The 13,212-nt window shown below is 34.9% G+C and overlaps 1 protein-coding gene and 1 pseudogene across 1 annotated transcript; both read right to left on the reverse strand.

The window, feature by feature from the left end:
* Positions 1-6,231: 6,231 nt before the first annotated feature.
* On the reverse strand, positions 6,232-6,968 carry LOC104717509 (pEARLI1-like lipid transfer protein 3). The gene has a single exon (XM_010435088.3). The coding sequence runs from the start codon at positions 6,915-6,917 to the stop codon at positions 6,453-6,455; it is 465 nt and encodes a 154-aa protein (XP_010433390.1). The 5' UTR covers positions 6,918-6,968; the 3' UTR covers positions 6,232-6,452.
* A 2,753-nt stretch (positions 6,969-9,721) lies between these two features.
* On the reverse strand, positions 9,722-10,416 carry LOC104717498 (lipid transfer protein EARLI 1 pseudogene; annotated as a pseudogene).
* Positions 10,417-13,212: the final 2,796 nt, after the last annotated feature.

The raw sequence follows: 13,212 nt of genomic DNA on the forward strand, positions 1-13,212 counted from the left end.
GACGCGAATAAAATGGCGACGAGCTTGTCGTTACTTAACGTGACCGGAATCTCGTTGCCGTCGTCGAGATTATTTCGCCGTCGCTCGCACATTGTTTCACGCAAGGATCTTCCTGAATTATCGGCTAAACCTGTTCCTTCGCGGCTTAGCTTCTCGTTGTCGCGATTCCGTAATGAAAGCGATTGGTTTCTCTCGCAGGATTTGTCGTTACCGGAATTATCTTCTCCGATCCGATCGGTTACTGTGAGATCGTTGAGTACGCCTCTCATTTCTCCGAACGATGAATGGGGAACTTGGACTGCTTTCTTCGCTATTGGGGCTCTTGGTCGTTGGTATGATCATCGCTCATAGTTTACAGATCGATTTGTGGAAGACAAGAAGAAGAGGGCAGCTGTGTCATTTGTTATCTTTAATTAAACATGTGGAAGTTAAATTTTAACCATAATTAACAATTCCCTCATTAAAGTTAACAATCGATATGTCTAAGTATGGATCTACCGATATTAATAAGATGAAGGTCTTTAAAAACAAAAGAAATTAAACCAGATATTTTTTGGGAAATTTATAACTAGAGGAATTAAATGGCCAAAAAATAATTAGATGGCGTATTTCTCGGGTTTTTTTCCATTCTATATATATTTACTAATAATATTTAGATTAATATTAATTTATCATGCCAAGAAGATTCAATGAAGATCTATTTATCTTTTTTTTTTGTACTTGACATATATTATTTACGTATAATATCAAGATTTAAATATTCACTAAACCTTACTTAAAAGTTAAATCTAATAGTGAGCATATAAAACTTTTAATAAAATTATGTTACTTAATTATTATTATAAACCCTAATGCCGTTTCAAGCGTCTTTATTAGTTTGATATTTTGGTCATTTAGTGAACAGTTCGAACCCACCAAATGAGTCTTGGTGACATTCATGATTTCAACCCAGCAATTCCCTCATGTCAATCTATCAATTTGATAAGATTGTATTTTAATGCCGTAATTAGTTAAGATTAAAATATCATTAAGATATGAATTATTGATTATATTTGTGTAATATTTTTCTCATAACATTTCCAATTAACTATCTAGCTTTTTCATTTACAAGTATTTTTTCATGATATTATAATGGAGAATAAAATGTTTACATATCTTGTAGTTTTGTGTATATTTAGTTTCACATTTAGCGTATTTTTATTGCCTTGATCTCCAAGACAATATTCTTTTGTAAAGTTGTATATATACTCGACCTCTAGGTCCGAAGGAAAAGACAGAAAGTTCTTTCATCGATCTCTTCTTTATTTATCATGGTATCAGAGCAGGCATAAAATCTTCTTTCGATTTTTTTGATCCTGGTATTGAGATCTGTTTTCCTTGATCTGTTTATCGAACCTGTCTTGTTCTTTCTGTGACGATGACCGAAGACGTGAAGAACAACGAATCGAAACCGAAGATGATGGAAAATCAACGACGAACGATTTCTCCATACGACTTGACCTCGAACGACAATCCTGGAAGTGTAATATCACGACCTCTCTTGAAAGGAGACAATTACGAAGAGTGGGCCATCAACTTGGAGACGGCGCTTTATTCACGAAATAAATTTGGGTTTCTAGATGGCTCTATCAAACCCCCAACCGAAGGATCACCAGATTACGATGATTGGAAGCCAATCAACGCATTAATTGTCTCTTGGATTAAGATGACAATCGAACCGAAGCTGCTGTCTAATATCTCCCATAAGCCGTTGGCACGAGATCTGTGGGAACACATAAGAAAAAGATTTCGTGTTACTAATGGACCTCGTGTTCAACAGTTACGCAAAGAACTAGCAAACTGTCAACAAGCTGGGATGAGCATTGAAGCATACTACGGGAAGTTAACAAAGATTTGGGATTGTCTCGGATGTTATCGACCTCCGTTGAGCTGCACTTGTGGTCTTTGCACATGTAACTTTAGTGCCGAAGATGAGAAGAGAAGAGAAGAAGACAAGGTTCATGACTTCGTAATGGGACTCGACGAAGAAGTTTATGGGATGGTAAAATCTAATTTGCTTTCTCAAGAACCATTGCCTACACTTGAATACGTCTACTTAAAGGTGACACAAGATGAGGATGCTCGGTTGAAGAAAAAGACCCCTGAAGAGAAACCGGAGAACATGGCTTTCGTTGCACAAACGCAAAAGCCAAAGTATCGAGATGACAGAGATGTTGGAATTGTCTGTTCTAACTGTGGACGAACCGGACATAGATCAGAAACATGTTTTCAAATCGTGGGGTTTCCGGAGTGGTGGGGAGATAGACCACGAAATCGAATGGGTCGTGGAAGAGGATTCGGACCACCAACCGGACTTACACGAGGGAGAGGCGGAACGGCTCGTGTAAACTTGGCAAGAGTGGTAGGACAGCCAAACATTGGAGTAGCAAACGTGGCAGTCACGGATGCGGATAGAACGGCCGTGTGTGGTCTCACAGATGAACAGTGGCTCAGCGTTAAGCGTGTGATGAACGCGGCAGCCATCGGAGCGGATGAACAAACGTCGGGTAAGTCGCTTTCTCCTTCTTGGATAATAGATAGCGGAGCAACTCATCACTTGACCTGTAAGAAAGAGATTCTTAATTTGAGAGCATCGACACCAACACAAATAATGTTGGCTGATGGTAGAGTAGTAGTAGGAAACACAGTTGGAACAGTCGTTTTGAACTCTCATCTGCGATTGATTGAAGTGTTCTACATAGAAAATCTAGGGTTTGATTTGATATCGGTTTCACAATTGATGGAAGAAAATAATTGTGTTGTCCAAATGTCTGTTCCGTTTTGTGTTCTTCAGGACCGCATTACGAGGATGCTGATTGGGATAGGTAGACCTGTTGGAGGTTTGATTTACTTTCAGAATGTGGAGATAGTCGCAGCGGCAAAGGGTCACACAAGTCAGTCTGTGGAGTTGTGGCATAGACGTTTGGGACATCCATCTTTGAAAGTAGTGCAAAAGTTGTCTGGTTTTGGTTTTAGTAGCAATAGTAGTGATTTAATGAATAAGGCGTGTGAAACTTGTATCCGCGCAAAACAAACTCGTTGTTCTTTCCCATTAAGCAATAATAAGACTTCAGAGATTTTTGAAATGGTTCATTGTGATGTTTGGGGTCCATATAGAACTCCATCATTCTCAGGAGCAAGATACTTTCTCACCGTTGTTGATGATTTCTCTCGTGGTACTTGGATTTATCTTATGAATGCAAAGAGCGAAACTTCGACAAAATTGAGATATTTTCTTGCCTTGGTTAAACGACAGTTTGGAAAGCAAGTTCGAACGATTCGTAGTGATAATGGAAGCGAATTTATGGCACTAACGTCATATTTTTTGGAGGAAGGGATCCATCATGAGACATCATGCGTTGGAACACCACAACAAAACGGACGGGTGGAGCGAAAGCATCGTCATTTGCTTAATGTAGCTCGAGCAGTCATGTTTGAAGGACATTTACCGGTTGAATTTTGGGGAGAATGTGCGCTTACGGCTGCTTATTTGATTAATAGAACACCGTCCTTGGTGTTGAATGGAAAGACACCCTATGAAGTGTTGTATGGAAAACAACCTTCTTATGATCACCTTCGTGTGATAGGGTGTGTGTGTTATATACATAACCAAGATCATAAAGGTGACAAGTTTGTGAGTCGCAGTAGAAAATGTGTTTTTGTTGGATATCCCCATGGAAAGAAAGGGTGGCGTGTATTTGACTTGGAAAAAGAAGTTTTTACGGTGTCACGAGATGTGGTATTTCGTGAGGACACATTTCACTTCTTGTCTTCACAAAGAAATATAACAGAAGATCCATTTGCTGACAAGGTACATACAGTTCCTGTATTTAACGAAGATCAAGAAGGAATTGTGGGAGCCGATCCAATGATAGTGACGAACGAAAACGAGAGTTCAGTGTCTGACAAAGTTGAAGAATCACCACAAGTGATTGTGGTATCGAGTGAAAGCGACACTGATCAGGGTTCTACCGATGATATTGAAGAAGATAATGTCATTGAGCAGCATGTCAATGATATTTCTGGACAAGAACACATCTCAGCTCATTTGCGTGTTGGTGAAAGAGAACGCAAAAGACCTGGGTACCTTAAAGATTATGATACAAGCTTCGTGTGTGTAGACTCGGATAAGCCTTATCCTATCTCTGCTGTGGTTTCGTGTAGTCGGTTCTCTGAAAATCACAAAGTGTTCCTCGCTGCGATCACTACCGTACACGAACCGCGAAGTTTCGTAGAAGCCATGACAGATGATAGTTGGCGAAATGCAGTGGGCAGTGAAATAGGTTCACTTGAGTTGAATAAGACATGGACACTTGAAGATCTACCAAAGGATAAAAAGGCAATTGGTTGTCAATGGGTGTTTAGAATTAAGCATCGCTCCGATGGGACAATCGAACGGTACAAAGCGAGACTCGTTGTGTTAGGCAATCGACAAGTTGCTGGAGTAGATTATGGTGAAACTTTTGCCCCTGTTGTTAAAATGACTACGGTTAGATCCTTTCTTGCTGTAGTTGCAGCTCGAAACTGGGAAGTGCACCAGATGGATGTACACAACGCATTTCTTCACGGAGATCTCGAAGAAGAAGTGTATATGACGTTGCCACCTGGATTCCCTTCACGACACGATGGTAAAGTATGTAGACTACGGAAGTCTTTGTATGGGTTGAAGCAAGCTCCACGTTGTTGGTTTGCCAAGCTTGCATCTTCTCTCGAAAAATACAGTTTTGCACAGTCGTTTGGAGATTACTCTCTCTTTGTTTACAAGAAGAATGAAGTGGAAATTAGGGTCCTTGTTTACGTGGATGACTTGGTCATCACGGGAAATACAATTGGAGCGATCGAAAATTTTAAAAAATATCTCAGCACATGTTTTTACATGAAGGATTTAGGTGTGCTGAAATATTTCTTAGGCATCGAAGTTTCAAGGAGTCCAAAAGGGATTTACTTAAGTCAAAGGAAGTATGTTCTTGACCTCTTGGCTGAGACTGGGTTGTTGGATTCAAAACCGGTACTCTTTCCTCTTGAACAGCATCATCGACTTGGCTTGGCAGTTGGTCCATTTCTTTCGAACCCCGAACCGTATCGCCGGTTAGTTGGTAAATTGATTTACCTTGGCGTTACTCGATCCGACCTCGCATACTCAGTGCACATTTTATCACAGTTTATGGGTGCTCCACGAAAAGACCATTGGGAAGCTGCAATTCGAGTTCTTCGATATTTGAAAAGTAGTCCCGGCCAAGGCATCCTGCTTCGCGCGGACTGTGATCTTCAAATCTATGGGTGGTGTGACTCTGATTATGCAGGCTGCACATTGTCACGACGATCTACGACAGGATGGTTTATTCTTCTTGGACAGTCACCAATCTCTTGGAAAACGAAAAAACAGGATGTGGTGAGTCAATCCTCAGCTGAAGCCGAGTATAGAGCAATGGCTCTGACGACCAAGGAGTTGAAATGGCTGAAAAATCTTCTTGAAGATTTGGGTGTCGTTCTTACGCAACCGATGCGCCTTTACTGTGATAATAAAGCCGCTTTACACATTAGTGCGAATCCGGTTTTCCATGAGAGAACCAAACATATCGAAAAAGACTGTCACTTTATCCGTGATGAAATCAAGTCGGGAAAGATCGTCACAGCTCATGTCTCCACGAAACTGCAACTTGCAGACATTTTCACTAAAGCGTTGGGAGAGCGGGAATTTGATGTGTTTCGAGACAAGCTGGGCATTTTGGATCTTCATGCTCCAGCTTGAGGGGGGGTAATGGAGAATAAAATGTTTACATATCTTGTAGTTTTGTGTATATTTAGTTTCACATTTAGCGTATCTTTTATTGCCTTGATCTCCAAGACAATATTCTTTTGTAAAGTTGTATATATACTCGACCTCTAGGTCCGAAGGAAAAGACAGAAAGTTCTTTCATCGATCTCTTCTTTATTTATCATATTAATTACGACAATATTTACGGTATTTTATTTTCACAATCAGTTATTAAAAACCTTACATTATCCCGATTGTGTTAACTATTTTTGGTTTCTTTGCGACTATATTTGTAAATATAACTTTGCGGCACTTAAATTATCTGGAGTGACTACATGCGTAAATTTAATTATGTATCATTGAGCTTTACCCCTCCATTCGTTTGCATGTCAAAAATATGAAGAATCCACATGCACGAATTCGAGAAACAGATGTGGGTTACAAAACTTCTTTGATTAAACAGGTTGAAAATAAGAAATACATAGACTGACGGAAACGTTTACAAAAAAAACTAGAAAACTTTCATATGCTTATTATTTCACTTAAAACAAATTAAGATATAAACATTAAAGTCTAGCTTACATGCAATTATTCAAACAGTAGTAATTTTATAGAGAACACAGTGTGCGTGAGTAGTATGCATAGCTGATATTGTTCAAGCACATTGGAAACCAGATGGAAGCTTTCTGTTACAAACGTTGAGAAGAACGCTGAGGGATATTGGAACGTTAAGGTTAATGCCAAGAACGTTAGCCCTAAGAGCAGTGCAGAGACAAATGGCAGCGTCGAGGTCAACCAAACCTTGGATGAGCGAACAACATGATTGAGACGATGGCTGACCCAATTGCACGTTAAGTAGACTGCTTAAGACATTTGCACATACACCGAGTCTGAGAGCATCGATAGGACAGTTTCCAGATGAGCCAGGGGTGCTGGGAGGCGTCACCGGCCTAGAGTTAGGACTTGGGACCGAAGGACTCGGGACTGAAGGAGTTGGGGCCTTGGGACTTGGGACCTTTGGACTTGGGCTGCATTTACAATCAGTTGCAGAGGTTAAGGTGAAGAAAATGATGTTGAGGGCAAAGAAAAGAGCAAGAGAGGCTGAATTCTTTGAAGCCATTTCTAAGGATTCCTGGTTGTGTTTGAGAAAGAGAGAGATGAAGAAAAATGAAGAGCAGGTGTGGTTATTTATAGGGTTTTAGAAGGACGTGAGGAGGATCCAAGTTGTTTAATTTTGACTATAAGTAATTATTTATATTTATCTTTAATAAAATATCTGAAATTATATTTGCGTTTATCTACATATTTAAAATCTGACTTTTTAAATTTCACTTCTGTAGATACGTCGAACTTCGAAATAATATGGATCTATAAATATTTGATTCGTGTGCTGTCAATTTGTCAATGCCGTCATTATCACCGCCATGATGAGTTCATGACCTCATTTGCAGAATTATTCAGATTCTCTTTGGCTGGTAGCCATTTTACCATAGAGCTTCTATACCTTTAGGCTGTAGTCTGTAGTCTGTAGATAAGATTTGTTATACGTGAACTTGCCTCGCTATACGCAAAACTTGATATATTTATTGTTTTACTTGTATTGAACAGTTAAGTGCAGCTGGCCGGTCTAAGCAAATTAAGTTTGTTATTTTATCTACAGAAATAAAAAAATTAAATAACATGCGTAACTCTTGGACATTTTGTTCTCATTTTTTAATTGATATTTTGAATGACTACTCATTGATCATTGTTAACAAACGTACGTATGTGATGGTATTTCTATAAAATATCTGACGATGTATGGTTTTTTCAATAAATTCTCTAACGATGTATGGTTTTTCTGTAAGATATCTTTATGGCATTGACAGCAAATATAGTACTTTGAATTCAACTTAAGTAACTCGTACTCCCTCCGATCGTGAATATCTGTCGTTTTAGATTTTTTTTTTTGTCAAAATATTTGACGTTCTCACTTACCTATGTAACTATCACTCTAAAATAACTTATTTACCCTTCTATTATTTTTAGTCAACAAGTTCATAATTCTATGTGTTGTTCAATGAGTGACTCTAGATATTGCTAACAATTGACTATATTTAATATTTATGTGTTTTTCTACATGTATGACACAGTATAAAGTTTCCATCATTGCTTCTTTTTTACGGATATATATATACAAGCATCATTAGTGATCACTAGTTTCAGATTTGGCTCCAATACTAATTTTAGTTTTTGTTTTGGCTCCATTTTCAAATTTTTAGAAAAATTTTAACAACAAAATCTTCTTTGTTACATGTATTACTTCATTTGCATCAAAAACACATAATTTTGACTACAAACAATAACTACGTATATAAATACGTTTCCATGGCTGCATATGAACTTGTGCACTTATTAAATTATTAAGAATAAAGAAAATTGGGATCAGCAGCAATATTTGACTAAATAGTGATTAGACACAAATTAAGGAGGTTACAATAGCTTTTACACAAACCTCCTTAATTTGTGTGAAACTTGTAAAACGACAGATATTCACGATCCGAGAGAGTATTATATTTTTATGATTTTATCTTGCTTGCAATTTTTTTTTTTTGGCATTATTACTAATTAAATAGTAATTACTACACACCAGCCGTCGATATTTATTAGACTAGAGTAACACTATAACCTAAATGTAACCAGCCGTCGATATTTATTAGTCTAGAGTAAAACACTATAATAGTAGTAACCACCAGTCGTCGATATTTTTTACTCTAGTCTAGAGTAACACTATATTTGTAACCAGCCGTCGATAACTTGTAATACCAATTTTTCCCGCTTAACCTAATAAGTCAAACTTTATTAACCTTTCAATGTATTGAGATAGCTCTTTGGGGAATGCTTTTTTAAATTGTACTCCTTCCGTTACAAAATATAAGATGTTTTAGAAAAGTTTTTTGTTTCATAATATATGATGTTTTCAAGTTTTTATGCAACTTTTAGATTAGTTTATTATTCTATATTATGCAGTATTGTTTCTGATTGGTTGAACTTATTAAAAATAAAAATTTTTTAATCTGCATGCTGTTAAAATATCCTATATTTTGAAACAGAGGGAGTATGTTTTATACCTTTTGTCTTAAAACTTCCATGGAATCTATGTCGTTTTACCTTATCTATCATGTTATGGCATAGGGAAACCTCTTTAAATTGTATTGTAAACTTTGTGATCTTTGAATCACTTACTTGGTCAGATTTGAACCAATGAAAACAAAGTGTTTGTCCAAAAAAAAAACTCTTTGTTGGCAATTTGATTATGGCCTTGATATATCTTACGTTGGCTCGCATGTCCAAAATAAACTCTTGATTCTAATATAACGGGAGTACTGTTTATGTTTTATTTCTTGTCCAAATGAATCTAAAAAATTATCTGTACGTACCAAATCATATACATTATTGTACGGTATCATATCGTATTGGTATAGGTCTATTAGACTTTAAATTAAAGAACGTTTTTGTGCGTTTACGTAAATTATGGTTTTCAGATCCATTTCCATGAGCGATCAATCTAAATTAGCTGTCTGACTTCTTTTACCCAACTATGGAGTTCATTTACCAACAACTTATGGGAACCACAAGTATGTGAATAGTTTCGCAATTCTTTTTTGTTCGGATGTCAATATATTTCCTATTGTCTACTTTTTATATCTCAAAACAAAATTATTATATTTTTTTACTATGTATCGTTTTAGTATGGATAATTCTTATTAAAGATAATTCAAGGTTTACACTTTCTCTCATTCTCTTTTTCTCTGTGTGTGTGTGTGTCAATATGGTCACACGTAATCTAATTGATGTACGTGTTTTAAAGAATAGATTAGCATAGATTCTTGCTCTTTTGATCGTTAGAATAACATAAGTAGTGAATATGATTCCTTGGGAATATAAGCGGAAACGAGAAGCTGATTATTACTAAAAATCTGAATGAAAAAATTGATTTATAATGGATACAGCAAAAGAAGTATAAGAAACACTTATTTGAATTAAAACTGAAAACAGCAGAATTTAGAGAATTTTAATAAAAGAAAAACAACAAAACATAGATAAAAGATTATATAACCAATCGATTAATGGTTGATAGATAGATCAAGCACATACAAATCCAGAAGGGACCTTCCTGCCACACACATTGAGAAGAAGGCTTAGAGAAACTGGAACATTAAGCTTAATGCCTATAACATTAGCCTTTAGGGCAGTGCAGAGACAAGCTGCAGCCTCAAGATCAACCAAACCGTTGAGGAGCGAACAGCAAGGCTTGACTGGTGGTGTGCCCAACTCGATTTTGAGAAGATCCTTGAGGAGATTGGCGCAAACACCGAGTTTGAGAGTGTCTCTTGGGCAGCTTCCGGTGGAGGAATGGCTCGGAGTAGGCTTTGGCTTAGGCTTGGGTTTAGGGACTGGACTGCAGCCACCACCACACGCATTGGTCAACGTGAAGAATAGGATGTTGAATGTGAGGAAAATGACAAGGGATGCTGAGATTTTTGAAGCCATCTCTCACAATATATATTTCTATTTTAAGTAAGATGTTTTAAGTGAGAAGTGTTGCTAAACGAGAGTGGTGATGATAAATGAAGAGATGATGTATGTAATATAGGGTTTGACAGTTAACTAAAGCTGTCCTTGCAATTTAATTTTGAGGAATTATTAAACGAGTTTATATTTTAGTAAGCAGTCAGAGGATCTTTGTATTATTAAGTGGTTAGTTTATATTTCATTTTTTTTATTACAATGTTGTGAAGCAAATGTTCAATTATGGAGTTATGGAAATATAATTAAAAGTACCATATTTGCTGTCATAGTTTATTTTGAAATTGAGATATAGGTGTGTAAGTTAAAACGTAATCGTGTATTGTTCCATCTAATTGAGAATTTAAGTATTCAGTACAATTTTTAATCACAATTAGACGTGATAACCACACAAAAAAGGTTGAAATTAGAATCGATGCACATGTGTTCAATAATTCCCATGTGTAGCCCCGTATGTGATTTATAAGCTTTGGTTGGCGATTGTGTTATTAGTAATTTGGAATTTTATGACAACGTAAGTCTGGCTTTCAGAATTACAGTAGAACCTCTATAAATTAATACTCTTTAATTTAATACTCGCTATAAATTAATAAATTTTTCTGATCCCGAGTTGCACCGGTGTAAAAAATGACACATTTTGATAAAATAATAAAATAATAATTTTTTTGAAAATCCTATGTAAAATTATAGTCCCATCAATATCATAAATTAATAATCATATAAACTGATATATATATATATATATATATATATATATCTAAGAAAATCTAGTGAAATATGATTCTATTGTTGTTTGTCTATTCTTGAATTTGCAATCTTGTTGGAGCTCATCTCTAATTTTTTCATTGTTGTATTTTCAAATCACATCCATAAATTGTGAAGAGTCATATATGCGATAATTGTTTCTTTAGTAATTGGTTTTAAAGATACCGTAATACCTTCTGCGACTTCATCATTACCATGAAAGATAGTAGTAACAATTTTTTCTAAACTCCAAACTTCTAACATTTCTCATTTTTACCTAGATAATCTATTAAAAATTTGACATTCATCCTATTACGATAACCAAAATTATAAATTAAGAAAATTCTTTAAAAATGTGAAAATAACAAAAGTATATTATTTTGTAATAGAAATTTTTCATTATAAAAATGAGAAAATCTCTTCATAAATTAATAAATATTAATTTATCAATAAATTAATAATTATTAATTTATCGATAAATTAAAACCTCTATAAATTAATAAAATTTCATGGTCCCGACCTTATTAATTTATAGAGGTTTTACTGTATATGGGCTCTATCTTTCACGCAATATTTTAAGAAAAATTTTGAACTATAACAAAATTAAAACATCTATAATTCACCAGATGTGCTCAAAATAGTTCCTATAACAAATAGTTATATACAAAACTCGAATAATCTGCGTACTCGATTACTTATTCAAGATTACAAATTGGAGGTTGTTAGCCAGCTGTATCGACGTTCGTAGCCACTAACTTCTAGTTTAAAGCAACGTGAGATTAAAAAAATGCAATAGTACTTATTTAAGATAAGATGTGGGGCGGTGAAAAAAGTTGTTCATCATGTTCTATTTTACTATTTTAGCGATCAAGTTATATATATAAGAGGTAATAGCATTTTGTTTTTGTTTCCATTATTGCTTCCTGGTAGTTCTTGACGAACTCATAAATATGGATTTTTTCCTTGAGACAATCGTATATCGGCTAGGCAAGGACAACAGATATAACAGTTCCCATTAAAAAAAAAAGTAGGACAAAAAAAAATGTACCAAAACTTACCCAGATTATTCAGCTTGGTTACCCAGTGGCAGGTCAAGTAGCCCAGGTAAGGATCTTAAGGAAACAGTTCATCTGGAGATAAATTATCGGTTTTAAAGGTGGTGTCAAGTTGTTGGTAGTGAAAAACTTTCAGATGTAATTTTAGGGACTAAGAGCCTTAAAGAAGAATATATATATATATATATATATATATCATAACATTACGTTCACCACTTCACAAATAAATCATAAACTAGATTAGGACCCGTGCTAGAGCACGGATTGAATTATTTTTATTTATATTAAAATTTTAGAATAAAATACGATTCCGAAGATCACGATTAATGTTTTCATTTATATTATAATTTTAGAATAAAATACGATTCCGAAGATCACGATTAATGCTAGATTAGGACCTTAAAAACTTTTAAAATCAATTATATAAATTATATTGTATTCTAAAATTATAATATAAATAAAAGGAATTTCAACCCGTGCTCTAGCATGGTCCTAATCTAGCATTAAGGTTTAATTTTTAATTTCTGAATATGATCCCGAAGATCACGATTAATCTTGTTAATTTAGCGAGATCTGATTCCTTTTTTTATGATTAAGAGTATATTTTTATCCCTTTAATAACTTTTTTATTGATGTGGTTTATCAATAAAATCTGATGAAAATAAATTGGTAATATTGTGATTCTAGATATTTGGAACCATATACATGATCTTCCAAAATAAAGTTTGGAATATCCATGAACTATCAATTTGAAATAACCCGTTTAAGATTTTCTGTTACAATTAAGATTTTATTTGTTACAATTAATATATGGATTAATTTATAATATATGTATAACCTATTTGTAACTATTTATTAAAATTATTAAGTCTATCAAAACAATGTTGTGTACTTTCGTTTTATTATAAAGGGGATTTATTGATGTGGTTTATCAATAAAATCTGTGGAAAATAAATTGGTAATATTGTGATTCTAGATATTTGGAACCATATACGTGATTTTCAAAAATAAAGTTTGAAATATCCATGAACTATCAATTTGGAATAA

Source organism: Camelina sativa, chromosome 2, assembly GCF_030686135.1.
Source record: "Camelina sativa cultivar CO46 ecotype springtype chromosome 2, ASM3068613v1".
NCBI classification, from domain to species: Eukaryota; Viridiplantae; Streptophyta; class Magnoliopsida; order Brassicales; family Brassicaceae; genus Camelina; species Camelina sativa.

Bases quoted from the DNA above. Each gene is read 5' to 3' on its own strand.
- LOC104717509 (XM_010435088.3), bottom strand. From the start codon at position 6,917: ATGGCTTCAAAGAATTCAGCCTCTCTTGCTCTTTTCTTTGCCCTCAAC.